We start from the raw sequence: 22,155 nt of genomic DNA, 5'->3' as shown, positions 1-22,155 counted from the left end.
CACGTAAGCATGAGACACGTAAGCTCACTCCCATTGAACCTAACGTGAAATCCAGACTTTCTTTCATCATCTACAAGATGGTCCATGCCTGGACCCTGCTGTCCCCACATAGGCTTCTTAACTACATTCTGGCCATATGAGCTTTATTTTATTTTATATTTTATTTTATTTTTTGAACACCTCAGACTCTCAACTGTCACATGACCTTTGCAACCTCAGTTTGTCCTGTTGAGAACATTGTTTTCCTGGCTCTTCTTGAGCTAGGACCTTTGAGCCTTTGTGTCTCAGCTGAAGTGTCATCCCAGCAAGGTCTTCCCCTCCCACTTTATCTAAGAGATGTCTTGCTTGTTTTTCTCCATGATAGCACCCTGTTTATGTCTTACTCAGCCCTGATCAGGGTCTGCAATTATATTTAGTAGCTTCGTTAATTATCACCTGTCGCTTATTAGAATGACAGCTCTACCAGGTTGTGGCATTATCTCTCTTGCTCACTGCTGTATCCCAGCTTCTGTAATAGTGTCTGGCACATAGTAGGTGCTCAGAAGCAATTATTGAATAATGAATGAGCAGTGTGCTAGGCGCTAGAGATAGACGTATGACAGTCTTAACCCTGTGGGAGCTGAATATCAAAGAATAAAGAGGCAGTGATAAGTCGTGTATTACAGGACAAACCACACAAAGCTGTGGGAGCACGTAGGAAGGGTGCCAAATCTGTCTTTGCTGGATAAAAGGGTGTGATACAGTGGTCAGGGAGGGCTTCCTGGAGGAAGAAGGAAGTGCCGGGTAAGCCTCAGTTGGAGGCACCCATGGGATTTAGAGGGTAGAAGAAGAAGAAACAATGGACTCAAAGACTTGGAGGCTAGTGATTGCTTTGAAGACTTCTGGAATTGCATCATTATTTTAATAATGAAGATTATATCAGACATCCTCAATCCCAACAAAACCATTGTACCTTCTTTAGAGCAAATATTATATGGCTTTATGAACATGGAATAAAATTCATAATAGATACTAATTTTAAAAAATTATAAAGGAGAAATAAAAGGAAAGTAATAAATTATATAGTAAATTGAGTACTCTTCTTAAGTCAATGCTCAAGGATGACTACTCTAGAAGACATGAGGAAGTAAGTGCTTGCACCTCTTTGTATAAACCCCATGAGTGAGGCAGCTGTAGGCTGTGACTGGTGCAGGTATATGGTATTGGCAATGTGAAAAGCATGTTATCTGTGATGTGGTTTTCTAAAAGGGCTTCAATCACAATCACAAAAGACATAATCTCAAGTGCCATAATCCCAAATGTTGAAATCCCTAAAAATTCAATTCCAAAAGTCTAAATCCCTAAGGTGTAAAATCCTGAAAATCACAGTCATAGGATAGCTGCATGTTAGGCGAGCTCTTATGAACTGTCTCTGTTTAAATGCCCATAATCTATTCCTGCAATACACTTTTTCTTATATCTGATTTTTAAAGTTTTTTTTTTTTACTATTTTAAATTGTCAGCGTTATTATTATTATTATTTTTAAGGCAGAGTCTCACTCTGTTGCCCAGGGTGGAGTGCAGTGGTGCCATCTCGGCTTACTGCAACCTCTGCCTCCCGGGCTCAAGCGATTTTTCTGCCTCAGCCTCCCGAGTAGATGGAATTACAGGCATGCACCACCATACCTGGCTAATTTTTTTGTAGTTTTAGTAAAGACAGCGTTTCACCATGTTCACCAGGCTAGTCTCGAACTCCTGACCTCAAGTAATCCACTGCCTCGGCCTCCCAAAGTGCTGGGATTATAGGGGTGAGCCACTGCGTGTGGCCCTGTCAGCATTATTTTTTGCAATTCACTGTGCTATGTATTTCATCTTCGCATCATTTTCAATATTGGAGATTTAAATTGTGTGGAGACTAATATTGGAGAGTTCTGATTCATTTTATGCATTCTTTTGCAAGTTTAACTTCATGAAAGTGCGTTGTCACAACATTGACATTGTGAATACGTAAAAACATGGGAACTTCCCCTGCAAGCGAAGAGATGTTCTTCCTCGATGAATGAAGAGATGTTTCTGTTTGTGAAAGATAAAATTACTTGAGCTCTCAGCTCTTTGGGCGACTGCATATCCAGTGGTGACCCTCTGTGGTTTTGATCGATCTCGTGAAAAGACTCAGGTTGCTGGTCATGGTATTTCAGATAACTGCAGTATGAGCTTGGTGCACACAATCACCAATCACAGTGATACACGATTTTACATTTCCGTTTTTGACCTATTTCTTTATGGTTAATCTGTGCATAATCCCTGTGACCATTGTTAGTATACCTGAGTGTTTATGCTTGCAAAAATATGTATGTTACTATTCCCCATTTTATTGTATAAAATGGCCTGTAAAGTGTTCTGTTGTGTTTTTACATGTTTCTCAAATCCCCTTTTAAAAATATCAATCTCTTTTAAAGAATTTTAAAATTATTTTTTCCGGAATTATATTTTGGGGATTTTGGTCTTTTTTGACCTTTGGGGATTTTATCATTTGGGATTATGGCATTCAGGATTGTTGTGCCTTTTGGGATTATGATCATATCTTTTTCCAGAATAATCAGCAGTTCTTGATCATGTTATGAATAATGCAAAGTACACTCTTTTCTTTCTTGAGTAGTACTTGCACTTTTGGAAAATTTATTAATAGTATTAATAAAACCATGGAAAGCTGTGATTTCTGTTGATATGTGAAATGGAGCGGGGTGCTAGCTTCAGGTAATTACAGATACTCCCAGGCTGGAGTGCAAAGATGCCATCATGGCTCACTGCAGCCTTGACCATCTGAGCTCAAATGATCCTCCTGCCTTAGCCTCCCAGAATGTTAGGATTATAGGCATGGACTACTGCTCCCAGCTGACAGATAGCTTTTTAACTTATGTGAATGTCCAGCTAGACATAGAATTGTATGGGATAAATGATGGTTCATCCTTGCATAGGATTTTAACATGCGTTCACTGTACGCAGCATCCCTAGCTCCTGTCCACTGAACATCAGTGGCACCCTCTTCCAGTCATTGCAGCAATCCATAATCTCCCCAGAGTCTGTGCTGGGAACATGGGAATCGAGTTGAATAGGTGGGAAAGGTTGGTCAATCCTGCATGTGTATGTATTTAGTGCATACACCCATAGGGGGCTTTCTTTCTGGAAGGTCTATGTGTCTTTAGTTGTCCTGACTTTGCTTTTCTGGTATAAAGATCATTTTGTTCAGTGACATCTTATTAATACATCTCCAACCCTTTCCTCCCCTATGCTTTTTACCACAGGGGTTGCAAATTCAGATTCCTCTTGGCCATACAGGAAACCAACAGGAATAAAGTGGGCTTGGTGGGTAGTGTTGCCAAGTGGAGAGTCCCATGGGTGGGTCTGGAGGGGCAGCTCTACTTCCCTACTGTCACTGCTTGGGAATGTGGGCTGAGAGCTGCTGCCACGTCTTCCGCTTTTTAAGAGAAGATAAAAATCCATGCTTTTGTGTGTAATATCTCACTTTTAAAAAGATGTTGGGAACTAATTCAATTAAGGCTTGAAATATACACTCAACACCAAAAGAAATGGCTCAGGCTGGATGTGGTTCTTCAGCCCCGTTTGCAACCTGTGCTCTACATGTTATGTTTCATCAGCAAGTCCTTTTGACACTCCCTCCTATGAATGAACGGTGAAGAAAACAGCATGGCTGAAAAAAGTTCAATCAGAAGGTGATCAAAAATTGTCAACTCCTTATTAAAAAGAAAAAAGAGAAAACAGTGATCTCTCTCATGCTGTTTATGCTTTTAAAAAATAAAAAAGGAAGCCAGTTCTTTTCCGTGATTTAAGATTACTAATGTGACTTTCAGGTCTTTTTTTTTTTTTTTTTTTTTTTTGAGATGAGGTCTTGCTCTGTTGCCAGTCTGGAGTGTAGTGGCACAATCTCAGCTCACTGCAACCTCCACCTCCCGGGTTCAAGCGATTTCCCTATTTCCCTGCCTTAGCCTCCTGAGTAGCTGGGACTTCAGGGGTGCATCACCACGCCCGGCTATTTTTTGTATTTTAGTAGAGACGAGGTTTCACCATTTTGGCCAGGTTGGTCTCGATCTCCTGAACTCATGATCAACCTGCCTTGGCGTCCCAAAGTGCTGAGATTACAGGCATGAGCCACTGCGCCTGGCCTCAGGTCTTGAATGTTGACTTTGCGCTTCACTTTCTGCAGTTCCTACTTTCCTGCTTGGCTGGAACTTTTCCCCCTAGTGTCTTAAAGTTATCTACATGTTTCATTCAATTTACATTCCCACCAGCCAATACGATGTTGTATTTTGGACAGCCACTTTGCCTTTGTGACTGATGGCCAGTCTCCAGTGGGTTTTCATTTTTATTTTTGTCAACTACTATGCAGCAGCCCAATCAGAGGTCAGATTATTTTAAATTAATGCCATTTAAGGAATTAGTTGTCTAGACCACTTGACTTCCTTTTGACTAGGATAAGCAACATAAACAGCACTTTGAAGGAGAGTGACATCTAGTGGCTGGTTACTGTCTATGCTTTTTCCTTCTGCAGGAATAACTGGATTTTGACTCTCTTGGTCATGATTTCCTAAGGGTCTCTTGACAAAATGAGGTTCTTCCCATCCACAAATCACATAATTTCTTCTGAAGGCCATTACTACTGTTTTCTGACAGCAGCATAGCTGTTACCTTGAAACAAGCACCTACATTGTTTTGTTCTGAGAAATGATTACTTAATTCACAGCTTTGACCAGCTAGGAAGAGCCAGAGTGATAGGTCCTTATTGTCTGGGTACTACATTGCTTGTTTTTAGAAGCCTTGCTTCAATATCACATTACATGATTCAGAGCTTGTTGACTTTAACAAAATGATCTTTCCTCACTGTTTGTCACCTTTCTATTGTCATTCAATAACAGTTTCTCTATCTCTGAAATAAAATAACAGATGGCTGTGATGGGGCAGACCTTGATGTTGCTTAGGGAACATGGTGAATAATAGTGGTAGAAACCATATCACAGAGTGGCTTTTTTTCCCCCCTTAGAAATTAAAAACAGCCCGCAACCCATTATTCAAGGGAAAAGAGTAATAGATATTTAAATTATCAGGATTTTAAAGTAATGAAAAGGTAACACATTTAAGATGCCTTTTTTGTTTTTTTTTTGAGACAGTCTCACCACTCTATCACCCATGCTGGTGTGCAGTGACATGTTCATGGCTCACTGCAGCCTCAACCTCCTGGGCTTAAGTGACCCTCCCACCTCCCTGCCCAGTAGCTGGGACTACAGACGCACACCACCATGCCTGGCTAGTTTTTGTATTTTTTGAAGAGTCAGGGTTTTGCCACATTGCCCAGGCTGGTCTTGAACTCCTGAGCTGAAGCAATCCACCTGCCTCGGCCTCCCAAAGTGCCAGGATTACAGACATGAGCCACGGCATGACTTTAAAAAATTCAGAGTACTTGACACAGAGACTTTAAAAAATTCAGGCTGCTTGACACAGAGACATGATGAAGATGTTTTCGAAGAAATTACACACGTGTATTTTAGGAGGAGAATTCCAAAATACATGAGTAGGAGAAGCAAAAAAATATTAATTGATGTGATTCCTAAATTGTGTTCCTCAAAGATAACCTTGGGTTTTATTTTGATGTTTTGATTCTGTTCTTGTGTCTCCACATTTTAAACTATCAACAGGGGTATGTTATTCACTTCCCTTTCTTGTTGCCCAGGCTGGAGTACAGTGGTGTGATCTTGGCTCACTGCAACCTCCACCTCCTGGGTTCAAGTAATTCTCCTGCCTCAGCTTCCTAAGTAGCTGGGATTACAGGCATGCATCACCACACCTGGCTAATTTTGGGGGGTATTTTTAGTAGAGACAGGGTTTGGCCACGTCGGCCAGGCTGGTCTTGAATCCCTGACTTCAGGTGATCTGCCTGCCTCAGCCTTCCAAAGTGCTAGGATTACAGACGTGAGCCACCATACCTGGCCTCTATCCTCATTTTTAATGGCTACACGGTTACTTCCTTGTTTGGCAGTACTGTAATTTTAGATAACCAGCCTTTATGGGCAGAGGTTAGGTAGGGAGTGATATTCAGGATCCTGACAACCTTTGCCATTTTGAAAAAAAGTTGTATGGCCTTGTGCATATGCCAGGTTGTCCTCTTAGGAGAAACTCCTAGAAGTGGAATTGTTAAGTCAATGTTACGTCGAGTGAAAAGTTTTTTGGTCAGTATTGCCTGAGTATCCTTTAGAAAGGTGCTAACTCAGTAAAGGTGCTAAGTCAGTATCTTTCTTTTTTTGGGGGGTGGGGTGGGGGTACGAAGTCTTGCTTTGTCGCCCAGGCTGGAGTGCAGTGGCACGATCTCGGCTCACTGCAAGCTCCACCTCCCAGGTTCATGCCATTCTCCTGCCTCAGCCTCCCGAGTAGCTGGGACTACAGGCGCCCGCCACCATGCCCGGCTAATTTTTTGTATTTTTTTTTTAGTAGAGATGGGGTTTCACCGTGTTAGCCAGGATGCTCTGGATCTCCTGACCTCGTGATCCGCCCGCCTCAGCCTCCCAAAGTGCTGAGATTACAGGCGTGAGCCACCGTGCCCAGCCGAAAGGTGCTAACTCAGTATCTGCTAACTCAGTATCTCACAGTGAGGGCCCATTATTGGAATGTACTTGAGGGATTTAACCAACCAGATCTCATTCTTTCTGAGGGTGGAAACAGCCTTGATCAGTGGCCTGTAATGTTTGTACCTCGTTACCTTTTCATCCACCTTATGGCCTTGCCTCCTGTTGAACCTGAAAAGAATCATGGATAGTTTTGTCTAAATACCAGACTTGGGTTTGTTTGGTTTTTTTTGGTTTGTTTGTTTGTTTGTTTGTTTGTTTTTGAGGCTGGAGTGCAATGGCATGATCTCAGCTCACTACAATCTCCACCTCCTGGGTTCAAGTGATTCTCCTGCCTCAGCCTCCCGAGTAGCTGGGATTAGAGGCATGCGCCACCACACCCAGCTAATTTTGTATTTTTAGTAGAGATGGGGTTTCTCCATGTTGGTCAGGCTGGTCTCAAACTCCCGACCTCACGTGATCTGCCTACCTCAGCCTCTCAAAGTGCAGGGATTACCGGCATGAGCCACCGCACCTAGCCCAGACTTGGTTTTGTGAGGGGATTTATATAAAAACTAACATGTGAACTGAAATAAATTAAATTTTACATTTGTGCATTTAGAAAGAAAAGGAAATGGGGAGTTTTCTCCTTAATGAGAACTTATAGGAAAAGTGAATTCTTAAAATGGTCCATAAGCTTAATATATTTAATGCTTATTCAGTGGTGATGTGAAGGCTCAGTCATCATTAAACTTTATAACAGAATTAAAATAGTATTAACTCTTAGTTTAAGAGAGTTGGGACAAAGTTTTAGATGTGGTATTTGAGAGTGTCTTATTTATCTGTTTTTGAGATGGAGTCTCTCTCTGTCACTCAGGCTAGAGTGCAGTGGCACGATCTCAGCTCACTGCAACATCTGCCTCCCGGGTTCCAGTGATTCTCCTGCCTCAGCCTCCCGAGTAGCTGGTACTACAGGCACCTGCCACTGTGCCCAGCTAATTTTTGTATTTTTAGTAGAGACAGCGTTTCACCATGTTTCCCAGACTGGTCTCAAACCCCTGACCTCAGGTGATCCGCCTGCCTCGGCCTCCCAGAGTGCTGGGGTTACAGGTGGGAGCCACCACTCCCGGCCAAGAGTATCTTTATTTTAAGAGAAGTCTTTAGATATTTATTCTCCAATTTTGTTTTAATTTTCTGTTCTTCTCTTGCCTTTTATATGTCTTTTGACAAATGCCCATGCTCTTTAGAGCTGCTGGTGTTTAATTAGTCTTTAATGTGGAATATATGCCTTCTTGATGGCTAATTTGACATTTCTTTCTAGATAAACCAGTAACCATTGTGTTGCTGTTGTTGTACTGTACTTATTCTAAGCATAGGTAGAAACATAGTATTAGCATTTCTTAAACTGAAGCCATTGGACATTCTTGAGAGTAAGGGGAATGTTCATGAGCATTTTTTCTTTTAAAGGTGAGCTGTTTGATCCTTTGAGTCCAAGAAGTGCTACTTAAGAACTCTGTAAAGGTGAATCCTTTCAGCGTGGGCTTTGAACAGAGAAAAACCCTGTTTGCATGTTGGAAAATGTTATGTTTTATTTTACTGAATCCATTGGGTTTCTTCTCTTTGATATTTTCCCCCTCTTGAGTTTGCAGTCAGTGTTACTGAGAACTCTTAAGCAGAAAGAACAAACGGCTCTCCACAAAGAATAAGCCTTCATTCCAAATGGATGCAGTCCAGTGTTTTGTATGGAAAACTACCTGCAGAACCTGTGGGTACTGTAGGAATCTACGAAGGGAGCGTAAGCTCAGGTGTGAAATTAGGGAGAACAAGAGGTGGGAGGCTGCTAGGGAGAGTATTTATGCAGAGGAAAGAAAAGGTTCAGGAGGACTGTGCTGAGGGCAACTTGCATGCCAAAGATTGCCACGTTGTAAGCACTGGTATTATTTCTGAATGTGTCTTGCACCCAGTGGATTTTATCCTTGTGTCACTGAGAATAGCAGACTGGTAACTAATTCCAAAAGAGAGAGAGGGAAGTTTTGAATGAGCTGTTGTTTTAAAGAGCTGATGCAGGTGGGGTCAACTTGCACTGATCCCCGCTAACCTGTGTGGATCATTCCCCTCCTGTAATATGGTTTCATTTTGGCTTAGAATTGCTTCCGGCAGTTCATTTTTCTCAAAAGATGAGCTTTCCTAAAAATACCTGTGTTCCAGGTGGAAATGGAACAGATGCTGAATTTGAAGGAAACAGAAAGGTTCTTGACCCAGCCAACTTAGGTCACCTTTTGAAATGTTAATCATCAGAACATTTCTTAGTTTTAGAAACTAGTGTGTAATAATAATGGTTAAAATTTATGATCAAATGGCAATTATGTGTCTGGCATACATTTTCTCTGATCTCTACGATGGCCCTAAAAGGCTTGCATTGTCCCCATTTTGTGATGAGAATACTGAGTGAGGCTTGGTGGGATTCAGTAAAGAGGACAAGATGATGAAGCCGGTAGGTAGGCGACCCAAGACCACATCCAGAAGACACTGTGAAAATGAAGACACATTACCTGGGAAAGAGGACCCACTGGCACCTGGTAGCATCTTGCCCCAAGAAAAGGAGACACTCTAGGAAGAGTGCCTTCAAAACCCTTCTGAAGAACACGCTTATCATCAGGGTTTTACCATCCATCAGATTCAATACTGAATTTCTTCTCAGTTATTTTACTTCCCTTCCACCAGTCTATGTTTGGGAGATGGGTTGGGATAACACTTTGCTGACGGCCTAGGATGAAGCCTGTTGCCCTTCACCATTATTGTAGTGTGGTAACAGTGCTTTCAGAGTTGCACAGGTGAATGAATTCGGGAAGGTGGCCCTGCCAGACTATTCTAGAACCTTCTATTCAGCTTTACCATGTTCCCCCCAGCATGTCACATTTGGAATGGTAACCTCTCCCAGCCTCATTTGTGACTATACAGTTAATCCAAATGTGGATTTGAACACTATCTCTGCCACTTAATAAATGCATGGTTTAAAAAACATTATTAAGCAAAGTTTCAAATGTATACAGAAGTGGAGAAAGGGTATAACAAATCCCTTTCCTACCCACCATCCAACTAGCTACGCAAGGGTGACCAAATTTTTTAATCACTTTGAGTCAATTTCTTCTTTAAAAGTGGGATAACAATGTTCTTTTCAGGGAATGATTATAAAAATTGATTACATTATGATTAATGTCTAACAAGAATAGCTAATAACTCCATGTGTGCTACAGTGTATCAGGTACTGTGCAATGGAGTTCCTGTGAGGTGCAGGTACCATTTAATCCTTATTTTACAAAGGAGGAGACCGAGGCTCACTGATATTAAATAACACATTCAAGTTCACAAAACCACAAACCACCCAAATCCAGCATTTAAATTCAATCTTCTTTTACTCCAAAGCCTTAAAGAGGACTTTCACAGATTATAAAGGGTCTTTGCAAATTCCCTCCCTCCCCGACCGTATTTTCTTTGAAGATATTTCAGCTTTTGACTTACTCTCACCCTAAGCAAATACCCATGAATTCCTTAAAGAAAGGGAAAAAAAAAGCATTTTAAAGAAGCCAAAAAGGCCAGCAAAGCAAAGGCAGAGTGGATGGGCTGTTTGAACCCCTTGGCTCATTTCATGAAGCCTCAGGGTGTGTACTCAGGGATTTGCTTATTTCTGTGGTTCTTGTATTAACTGGCGACATTTGTTCTGCATAACTGCAGTGGGATAAAACACATTGTTTGCTCTTTGTGATCAATCTTTCTTCTCAATTCACAGCACGCTGCAGACTTGGAAAAGAAGCAGAATGAGACAGAAAACAGGAAATTGCTGGGGACCGTAATCCAGTATGGCAATGTGATCCAGGTAGGTCAAGGCGGCTCTTCCCTTCTGAAGCTGAAGCGTTACGAAGAACGCAGCTGAGGAAGCAAACACCTAAGACAGGGTTTGGACACCTTTACAGTAGGACTGCATGGAGGCAGCCGGTTTATTGCAAAAAGTCTAGTGTTTCTTGTTAGAAGTGATAGACTCTTTGGGCTATTCTGCTGGTCATCTCTCAGTGTGAGCATCTACTTCTCTCTGTCTGTGGCTGATCATTTCACTCCAGACACTTCACATGGGAAGCTTCCTACTTGAAAAGGAACCTGGCTGTTGCAGTTCTGTTTAACTTGTAATGCTTGAAAATTCTTCCTACTTGGTGAAAATTAGCTTGCCTATAACTTTATCTACTGGCCAACAAGAGCTGCTCCCCAGAGGTAATAAGAGCAATTCTGTACCCTTGGGACTTTTTAAATAAAAAATATTTATCATTTTGATACATTTTATACTTATCAAAAATATTTTATTGTTTTCATGTCTACTCTCATGGGTTGCTTATCCTTTGTGCCTTTAAATTTGGCATGGAGATAAGACACAATCCAGGAAAAGCTAATACAGGTTTCGCTCAGAAGGTCTCTCTGGGTCCATGCCAGTCTTGCAGGAAGCCCAGGGCCACATGTGGCTTTCTTGATTTGTCCAGGCACAAAGAGTAGTAGTTACCAACTGTTGAGCACGTAGACCCATTTGGTGATCTTCCTTCATTATTTTCCTTTTTGAAAGATTTTGCCTACTGTGTAAACATTAGTAATTACATAGGAGTCCTTCCCCTTTCTCTTGCTATTAGGTATAGAGCAGGGCTAATCAGGAAGATGGGAACACTAGTAAAAGATTGGTGAAAGCAACCTTTTGGGGTTAAATGGGTTCTTTACATTGGGCCTTTTGAAATAGTGAAAGTAGCTTCCAAAATCTGCTTGAAGATTAGATCCTGCCAGTCCCACTCATCCACTTCCTCCTCCTTAAGTTCCATCCTCTTCAGAATGGACACAAGTGTCCAGGTGGGCTCCAAGTTCAATGTCAGCTTTATTACTAGGCCAGGCCAGCGCCCTGAAATTCAGAGTACAAGACTTGCCGATTTGGTTAGATTGGAGAATATGGCTTGCCATGAAGATGAAAGGTGCAGAGGCTAAGGACATAAACTTTTAAATGCATTCCAATTTAGGTTTTGTAACTCACTGTGAGATTTAGGGCAAGAAATCTTGCCATGTGTCACTTTGCTCACCAGCAAAATGGAAATGGTAATGGCATCTTCTCTTTAGGATGGTTGAGAGGTACCTGTCCCAGAATAAGCTGTGGATATGCCATGATTAATCTTAGTTATGATTACTTCCCCCAGCCCTGGATCTTGGGGCCTACCTGTAGGTGACTTTCGTTTATAAACAAACAGTCTGGCACCTAGACAGATGTGTGCTGGACCAGAGGCTACTCACCAGGGGAATAGTTGAAGGGTTGGGAAGACGTTGCCTTCTTATTTATTTCAGCTATGGGTCATCGGGGCTTATGGATCAGACAGGTTATTCTTCTACCTCCAACAGTGCTGTTCAGGGATTTGGAGGACTTCCTAACATTTCTAGCAGCTGTGTCTGTTACCATGTGAAAAGGAGGATAATCGCAATTAGCATTGGAGTCTCATGCTGGTTGTACCATTTCTCAAGGGATTGGGCAGTCTTTCATATTCCCTTCCGCTTTCTCTTATAGCCTGTTGAGTTGGGAAGCCTTGGCCAACTCTTTCTGGTCTAGACTGACTATCAGACACGTTATATCCCGTCTAGGTCTTCAGTCTTTCCGTATTCCTCATGTAATTATTAACCCAAAATCAAGAATAAAGTACTTGGAAATTCAAGCCATTTTTTCCAAATGAAATGACAATCCCCTAAAGGGGTTGCATTGTATTTTATTTAATTTTTTTAGAGACAGCGTCTTGCTCTGTCACCCAAGCTGGAGTACGGTGGTGTGATTTCGGCTCACTGTAGCCTGCAACTCCTGGGCTCAGGTGATCCTCCCACCTCAACCTCCTGAGTAGCAGGGACTCCAGGTGTGTACCCCCACACTTGGTTAATTTTAAATATTTTGTAGAGACAAGATCTCCCTGTGTTGCCCAGGCTTGTCTCAAACTCCTGGGCTTAAGCAGTCCTTCTGCTTCTGCCTCCCGAAGTGCTGGGATTACAGATATAAGCCACTTCACCTGGCCCTGCATTGTTTTTTAAACTGTGCCTGTGCTCAGAGTGGCCTTCCTCAGCCCCACCTTTGTGTCAGGGCATGCCACACTGCAGTTCCTTAGCCCGTTCACACAGGGTTAGGCCCATCCCACTGACAGATGGCAGGTTATGATGTCACAGTTGACCTGAGCAACATCCATCTTGTCCCAGGCTATGCTGAAAAATAAAACATGATAGTTTTTCTTGTATTCTGCCCTCTCTTTCTGCTCCCATTTCTCTTCTCCCTTTTCTAATCATCTGCAGCCATAGGCACTTTGTGATTCTCTAGCTTCACCAGCAGCTCAATGGTGGGAGGAATGTTTGCTACATAGTTGGTATGATTGAGAGAAGGAATGATAGAAAATTCAGATTTGCTGACACTCACTTTATTCTCTTGGTGGGTTTTTAGCTCCTGCATTTGAAAAGTAATAAATACCTAACAGTGAATAAGAGGCTTCCTGCTCTGTTGGAGAAGAATGCCATGAGAGTCACATTGGACGAGGCTGGAAATGAAGGGTCCTGGTTTTATATTCAGCCGTTCTACAAGCTGCGATCCATTGGAGACAGTGTAAGTGCGGATTCTCCGCCTAGAAAGTGTTCCGTGCCGTGCTTCCAAGCATGACTGTATATTAGAGTCAAGGAGGAGACGTTGAAAGTTGGAACCAGAGGCTTGTCCTGTATAAAGAGAAGGGAATTGCTATGGAAACTAGTGTTTGGGAAACAGGGAACTGTGGAGAGAAGTGTGACCTAAATACTGTCCTGTGTTTTTCCTCCTGGATGTCTGAAAACATTGTATGAACAGCCCATTGCCTTAGGAACTTTACCACAAAAACAGCTATCCCGTGTTAATGTCCTGGAGAGGGTCCCTGTCATTCCAGATCCATTAGTGGAATAGAAATATCTTTTTTATTTTGGAAATAAAGTTAATAAAGGATAGAGGATGGAAAAGAAATAACCATAGTAGGGAAGGAGAGTAGAATTTGGGATCAGCCTCATTTGTTCCTGTGTAGAGAAGCAGGCAGGCTCCCCATCGTGTTCAGCAATGCAGTGGGTCTGGAGCAGGGCCCACTCCTGAGGGTTCTCTAGTATATAAAGCCACAGGAAACCTTTTCAGGGGGACTTAGAGCAGTCCTGATAATTGTTGGCTAAATTAGCCATTACGTGGGCATATACTTAACAGTGACTGTGGTTACATGCTATCAGCTATATTTTTGACATTGTTAATGATTCTCAAGTAGCTGCTTTTTATTGAAAAATATGCCTCAAACAGCATGAAATAGTCTCAAAATGCTCAACCAGCCTTAACTTTAAAACTGGTTTTGGCACTTTTTAATAGTGCCATTTAAATTTACAAGCTTTGGGAAGTTTAAATATGTTTGTGTATTTGTGTGTATATGATAGGGAATGTACCAGAAACATCTAGTACCAGACCATTCCCTCATAGTTGGTAAATAATTGATCCTTAACAGTGAACAGAAAGAAAAGCCCAGTAAAACTTAGCTTTCACCAAAAGTGTTGGATTTATCGAATGAACTTATATTCATTTGGAGTTAGAGAAAATTCAATTGTATATGCTCCTCAAATGTGATAAGCTTGAAAATAGATAGTTTTTCATGTTAGGAAACCATCTTTTCTAACCAAAAATAAAAAACAAGTGTGCCTTGTTCTGAATTTCATTTTCAGCACATCCTTTGGTTTCCTATCCTTTAAACGAATCTGTGTGTGGCCATGGCTTAGTTGAGAAGATGAGATGGACTTGAATTTAAAATAGTATTTTACAAACAATAGGTGTAGACCCATTTGCGGGCCATGAAATCAATTTAGTGGCTTGTGACTATCCTTTTTGAAAGTGGGACAGAACAGAAAGATCAGACTGCGTTACACCACATAATGATACGTATTGTTTTTTTTGGGGGGGTAACTTTTGTTTTAGTTACATATATATATAGTATTATAATTATACAAACATGCATATAAGTCTAAATGGCTCTATATATGACTTGATCATAGAAAATGTATTTCCGAATGTTATAGTAAAAATATGAAAGTAATTGTTTTAGAAACATAAAGTTATGGCTTTGTCAAAGATAAAGACTTACTCAGACTCTATCTTGTTTCTTCTTAAATTTAGTTAAAACTTATTTATATAGGTACCTTAAACTGAACAGTTTTTTTTTTTTTTTTTTTCCTGCTCTGAACTGGCTTTGAAACATCTCTGTATAATCAGTGACACTCGAGGAACAACATTCAGCTTAGCCTTGTAAACATGACCCCCTCTGCCCAGGGTCAGGTTTTAAAGAAGGCGTGGTGGGTGCTACATCTTTATACTTCCTGGGGATAGGCCTTGCCTTCTTCAACACAGACTCATATGTCTTCTAGAACTGCCCAGTGGTCAATCCGCAGTCCTTATCAGTTTTGTGCAAAGCTCTATTGCTTCTTTCCTTTCCAGGTGGTCATAGGTGACAAAGTTGTTCTGAACCCCGTCAATGCTGGTCAGCCCCTACATGCTAGCAGCCATCAACTGGTAGATAACCCAGGCTGCAATGAGGTAAGGATATTGAGTTATGCGTGTGGGTGTGGTTATCCTGCAGGAGTGGGTCTGGCAGGCACCAGTGCATGCGTGTGCTGAGAGTGACTTCAGCAGTGACTTGGGGCAGGGTGCCCATTCTGCAGGTGAAGAAACAGGCCCAGGGTCAAGGCTGCCATATAAGGTTGTACAACTCTGTGCAGTGGGTAGTAGATGTGGGCTGATACTCTAGTGCTCAGTTTGCTAAGCCTCGCATCACTGAGGGATTGTTTTTTAATTGGTGAAGCCAGAGATGACCCCTTTTACTAATATTTTTCTGGCCGTAGGTGCACCTTTTTCTAATTTGTCTCCATATACAGGGTGCCTCTTTCTAATTGTTCAAAAAGGAACACTGCAGATTGTCAGCAGCCCTGCAAGAGTGATAGCTTGCTTTTGGCAATACATCTACTTATCCTCTAAATTAGCAATTATAGGATACAAGGATGTTACTTCCTTGTGACATAAATATTTGTCTGATGGGTAAGGACATAAACTCTTCAGTGGGATAGATGTGGATTCACACCCTGTCTGCCATTCCAAGCTCTGTGACGGCAGGTTGGTTACCCGGTCTCCCTGCATATCAGTTTCCTTAACTCTGAAATGGGGGTGGTGGTCAGACCTATTTTTTAGGATGTTGCCAAGAATTAAAGGAGATTGTGCATGTTAGCACCTAAACCTAGTGCCTGGCATAGATTTAGTGCACAAACAATGGCTGCTGTTGTTAACAATGATCATTAACATTTTCAAGTGTATACACTGGACTCATTTTTTTTCCCTTTATAGCTCATCCCATTTTATAAGTACTTATTTTCATCAGGCCTTTCTGGCTACAGAACAAGAGACTTGGAGGAAAATGAAAATATCATTCCGGAAAGGCAGGAGGGTTGGTTCCATTAGTCATGGTTGGAATGTGCATAGTGATTGGTGCAAATGAACCTTTTATTGCCAAACTCTGCCAACAGGCCAGTTGATTTTGCAGGTGCTGTGATTTTAGTGGCGTCAATCTTTAGGGTTTTTAGTCTCAAGTACAGCCTTGCTTCCTAGGCTGCAGTGAGAAATTTTGGGGCTGGATGACACAGTTGTTGTGAGGGGTACGTGAAAAAATAACTCTAATCTGTTTTTCAGGTCAATTCCGTCAACTGCAATACAAGCTGGAAAATAGTCCTTTTCATGAAATGGAGTGATAACAAAGACGACATATTAAAGGGGGTGAGTTTGATGCTTTATGGGCTGAGCATTACTTGGCTTTTCTTGGGGGCATCAGTCTAATTCTCTTTTTAAATTCTTTTTTCCTTAATTCTTTCTTGTGTTGACTTTCAGGGTGACGTGGTGAGGCTGTTTCATGCTGAGCAGGAGAAGTTTCTCACCTGCGACGAACACAGGAAGAAGCAGCATGTCTTCCTGAGAACCACGGGCCGGCAGTCGGCCACATCTGCCACTAGTTCAAAAGCCCTGTGGGAGGTGGAGGTAAGGGTAGGATGGAGAAAGGGCTCATGGGTTTATAGGATATAAGCCTATATATAGGCTGTCTCTATATATATTCTACAAATATACATACATACATATACCTATATATGTCTATACACCTATATACACACACCTACACACACACACACAGAATACATGTGTGTGTATATATATATATATAAGTCACAAACAGGTACTTATACCCACCCTATTCCAAAAATGGGTTGGGGATGGCTTAGTGAAGTAAGTGCATCATAGCATGTCATGGTGCTGGATATTTGTGCAGAGGGAAAGAATAAGTACTTTGGAAACAAATTCAAAAATGAAATTAGAAATGTCTTTCTCTGAGCCATCTAATCCCTTCTATTGTTTTCTTTCCCTTGCTCATTTATCTGTCACAACAATATTTAACCAAGTGTCTACCTGACACGATACATAGGTGATGCCCACATCGGCGATGGGGCAGAAATGAGAAGATATACACCCAGATAACTGGAACACACAAGGGGATGGTGAAGGTGATAAGAGGCATATTCCACAGGCTCTGGAGGTTTCAGTGAGAGAGGGTGAATGTCTGGTTGGGTGAAGAATTAAGGAAGACTTCCTGAGGGAGATAGCATCTGATCTGGTACCTGCAGGATGATTTATATTTCAGAAGGAAGAGACGAATGGAGTAGGTTACTTCATGTAAGAGAATGGTGCAGAATGTGGAAACATGAAGCAGCGTGGGATAAAACTCAGTAAATTGTTTGGTGAAGGGCATGGGATAGGCATGGAAAATTAAACAGAAACTGTTTTTGGAGACCAGAGCCTGAAGGGCCATATATCCAGGCTATAGGGAGTTGGGATTTAATTTATGGGCAGGGGAGAAATTTGGAAAGTTGTTTGAGGAAGGGAATAAGATAATCAATGTGCAACTTAAAGAAGCTAGAAGATTCTGCCTACAGCATGTAGTTTATTGTGAGGAGAGTCTAGAATTGCAGGACAAAGAGGGAAATGATCTGAATGCTTGGTGAAAGAGGTAGTGAGAGCTTCAACTAACATGGAGCTCTTTCTTCACCTGAAGCCTTCCTTTCTGTGTAATTGCAGCATGAATTAGAATTCTAATTCAAATTTCTAATTTGAATAGATACATTTTTCTGTCTCTGCTTGCCTTCTCTTTTCCTCCTCCCTAGCTTCAATTGTTTCATGTTGTTACTGAGGTCTAGCCTATGTATAGTAAAGTGCCCAAGTCAAGAGTATACAACTCAGTGAATTTTCACATATACGTTAACCCATGTAACCAGCACCTAGAACAAGAAATAGAATGATAGCAGCACCCAGAAGGTCCCTTGAGCCTCTCTTTCCAGACAATGTTTCCTTTTTCCTCCCGGAGACTTCTTTCTCCATAAATTAATATTGCCTGTTCTTGAACTTTGTATAAATGGAGTCACAGAGCATACAGTCTTTATGTTGTTTTTTTTTACTCTGCATAATTATTTTGAGATTCATATATATTCTTGCATGTATCAGATTAATTTATTCCTTTATATTACTGCATAATACTCCATCATATGGATACACCACAATTTGTTAATCTATTCACCTGTTGATGGACATTTGAGTTGTTCCCAATTTCTGGCTATTTCAAATAAAGCTTCTAGGGATATTTGTACACAAGTTTCTGTATGGATGTAACTTTTCTTCATTTCTCTTGATTAAATACCTAGCAGTGGATTGGCTGGATCATATGGTAGCCATGGTATGGTATGGTATGGTATGGTATGGTATGGTATGGTATGGTATGGTATGGTATGGTATGGCATGGTATATATTCAGCTTTATAAGAAATTGCTAAACTGTTCTTCAAAGTGATTGGACCATTTTAGATTCCCACAAGTAATGTGTGAGAGTTCTAGTTCTTCCATATCCTTACCAACACTTGGTATAGTCAGTCTTTTCAATGTTAGTCGTTCCAGTAGGTACATAGTGAAATTTCAATGTGGGTTGGATTTGCATCCCCTGTTTGATTTAGTAGGTGTGTAGTGAAATTTCATTGTGGGTTTCGTTAACGATGTTGAGCATTTTTCTCATGTGCTTATTTGCCATCTGTGTAGCTTCTCTGGTGAAATGTTTGTTCAGATATTTTGCCCATTTAAAAAAATTGTCTTACCACTCATTTTAACATGGATATTGTAAGAATCAAGTTCAGCCGGACATGGTGGCTTATGCCTGTAATCCCAACACTTTGGGAGGCCGAGGCGGGTGGATCACCTGAGGTCAGGAGTTCGAAACCAGCCTGACCAACATGGAGAAACCCTTAAAAAATACAAAATTAGCCAAGCATGGTGGCACATGCCTGTAATCCCAGCTACTCGGGAGGCTGAGGCAGAAGAATCACTTGAATCCAGGAGGCGGAGGTTGCGGTGAGCTGAGATTGCACCATTGCACTCCAGCCTGGGCAACAAGAGTGAAACTCCGTCTCAAAAAAAAAAAAAAAAAAGAAGTTCATCTTGGGCATTGTATAGAAAAGTCTCCACAGTTATGATAAAAAGGAATCTATATAAAGTTTTTGTTAATTCCCACCCTCTATCCATTTTCCCCTTTCTTCTTCCTCTCTACATGCATTTTCCCTTTAGTTACTGTATGTGTCTACACAGGGACCTGTCAATCCTACTAGATTATAAACTCCTTGAGAGACATCAGAATGAAATATCAGTTGTCAGATTCTTATAACAATTACGTCTTCAGAGTTTTTGCTTTAACATCTAAAAAAAGGTTCATTTTCTCATTTTTAGCTAATTAAATACTCTGGGTAAGACAGATCACTCATTTGCCTATGACCTTTTAGAAGAATTGTTTTGGCCAGGTGTGGTGACTCATGCCTGTAATCCCAGCACTTTGGGAGGCCGAGGTGGGCAGTTCACTGAAGGTCAGGAATTCGAGACCAGCCTGGTCAACATGGCGAAACCCTATCTCTACTAAAAATACAAAAATTAGCCAGGCATGATGGCACACATCTATAATCCCAGCTACTTGGGAGGCTGAGGCACGAGAATCACTTGAACCCGGGAGGCGGAGGTTGCAGTGAGCCAAGATTGCACCACTGCTTTCCAGCATGGGTGACAGAGCAAGACCCTGTCTCAGAAAAGAAAAGTTGTTTTGTTAAAATACTGTATATATGCTTAATCTAAATTTGCACTGACTATGTTTTAGTGTATTTATAAATGGTGAACTCAGTTTCTGAAATAAAACTTTTTGTTTGCAAAAGAAAAACCTGCAAAAAACAAAATTGCTTGAGAGCCAGAATTTGGTCTGGAATTTTGTCGTTGAAGATTGATGCCCCCATGGTCCCCACCACAGAGTTTTTTACGTTCAGAACAGTCTCTCAGAACCACTTCTCATGTGTAATTTGGATACTGGTACAAAAAAAAATAGAGACTTTCTCATCTTTCAGAGTTAGTTTAAAGTAATAATGCAAACTACGTAAACATAGAAAATCAAGAAAACAAGGGAAGAAGTGAAGTGTTGTTTCACTAATTTAATGTGCCTACTTCCATTGAGCTGTTTTTCTATGAACAGGATATTTTTGCATAGTTGATACCATTTTATAAACAATTTTTCACCTTGTTCTCCTGAATTTCATAGGAAGACATTGAGTATTTCTTTCTCTCATTTTTTAAAATGGATTCTGGAAAGTCAAGTGCCCCTCAAAATAAAAGAGGGAAGACAACACCATGTATTTTATATTTGTAGTAATGAGCTAGGGTTTACATTATATGTCTGTAGCTTATTAATCACCCCCAAATAAATACTGTGCTCATTAGCAGTCACTCCCTATTTCCCCTTCAATATCCTCCCGTTCTCCTGCCCTTGGTAGCTAAATACTTCCTATCTCTATAGATTTGCCAGTACTGAATGTTTCATATAAACAGAATCCTACCATATGTGGTCCTTCATATCTGACTTTTTTCACCTAGGATGATGTCTTAGTCCAAATCGGGCTGCTATTATAAAATATCATAAACTGGGCTGCTTATAAATATCAGAAATGTATTTCTTACAGTTCTGGAGGCAGAAATCTAAGATCAAGGCACTGGCAGATTCAGTGTCTGGTGAGGGCACTCTTCCTGGTTCATCTGCTGTGTCCTCACATGGCAGAAAGAGAGGGGACTTTCTGGGATCTGTTTTATAAGGGCACTGTTCTTATTCATAAAGACTTGGCTTCATGACCTAATCACCTCCCAAAGGTGAAGTATAATGTAAACGATTTCCTAATACTATAACCTTATGGGGTAGGTTTCAACCTATGAATAATGAGAGGACACACACATTTAGACCATACCAGATAACATGTTCAAAGTGAATTCATATTGCCACATGTATCAGTACTTCATTTCTTTTTATTGCCAAGTAATGTTCCATTGCCTGTATGTACCATATTTTATTTACCCATTTATCATTTAATAGCATTTGGATTGTTTCCACATTTTGGCTCCTGTGAATAAGTCATCTGCTGCTATGAACATTCATATACAACTTTTTATGTGGATGTATGTTCTCAAGGCTCTTGGGAGCGGACTTCTGGGTCATGTAGTAATTCTATTTTTGACCTTTTGAGGAACTGCCATACTGCCTTCCACAGTGAGTGGCTACACCATTTTATATTCTCACCAGTAGTGTGTCAGGGTCCCAGTTCTCCATGTTCCCTTCATTTTGAAGGACTTTTTGTTGGATATAGAATTCTAGGTAGATAGTTTTTTACTTTCTTTAAAGATTTTGATCCATTGTCTTTTGGCTTGCATTGTTTGTGATTATTCGATGGGTTAAAAAAAAGTTCCTTGTATATAGTGTCTGCCATGCATCCTCCCCCCACCTCAACTGCTGTAAAGATTTTTCTTTTTTATTTCTGGTTTACATTAATCTGCTTAAGATATGCCTTTGTGTGTGTGTGTGTGTGTGTGTGTGTGTGTGTGTGTCTGTTGGGTCTGTGTTTTTACCTTGCTGGAGTTCACTGAGTTTCTTGAATCTATGGGTATGTGTCAAAATGGGAAAACTTTGAGTCATTATGTTTATGAGTCAAATGTTTCTCCTGCCCTGACCAACCCACGCAGACATGTGCTGGGTCATTTGATATTGTCTGACAGGTCCTGCGTTCATGGGTCACATTTTTCTGATTCTTTGTCTAGTCCTTTATTTATTGAACTTTGTAATACAAGTTTGTTGAGTATGTGGAGTCTGTTGTTCCTTTAAAGAGTACTGAATTTTCTTTTGTTATAAACTAAAGTGACCTGTGGATCCCTTTGCCCCTTTGAAGGCTTATTTTCAAGCTTTATTCAGCCAGGTGTTGTGTAGAGTTAATTTTGGGGCTAGGTTAACTCCCCTTCCAAGATGGGACCCCTTTGATGTGTCTACTAATGCGCAGGGTGTTCCACATGATCCCTCTGCTTTGGCTTTTCAGAATCA

The 22,155-nt window shown here is 41.0% G+C and overlaps 1 protein-coding gene across 16 annotated transcripts in view; it reads left to right on the top strand.

Moving 5' to 3' along the window:
• The window catches only part of ITPR1 (inositol 1,4,5-trisphosphate receptor type 1), a 355,914-nt gene that overhangs the window by 137,220 nt on the left and 196,539 nt on the right, over positions 1–22,155 (top strand). For all 16 annotated transcript variants that reach the window (XM_055259821.2, XM_055259818.2, XM_055259814.2 and 13 more), the window contains exons 6-10: positions 10,384–10,470; positions 13,087–13,245; positions 15,127–15,225; positions 16,369–16,452; positions 16,564–16,710. In XM_055259821.2, the coding sequence (XP_055115796.1) occupies positions 10,384–10,470; positions 13,087–13,245; positions 15,127–15,225; positions 16,369–16,452; positions 16,564–16,710 (576 nt within the window). The remainder of the gene's footprint in view (positions 1–10,383; positions 10,471–13,086; positions 13,246–15,126; positions 15,226–16,368; positions 16,453–16,563; positions 16,711–22,155) is intronic.

This window comes from Symphalangus syndactylus, chromosome 21 (genome assembly GCF_028878055.3).
Source record: "Symphalangus syndactylus isolate Jambi chromosome 21, NHGRI_mSymSyn1-v2.1_pri, whole genome shotgun sequence".
In the NCBI taxonomy this organism is placed as follows: domain Eukaryota; kingdom Metazoa; phylum Chordata; class Mammalia; order Primates; family Hylobatidae; genus Symphalangus; species Symphalangus syndactylus.
The sequence above is the reverse complement of the archived record's forward strand: the minus strand, read 5'-3'. Positions and strand labels throughout refer to the sequence as shown.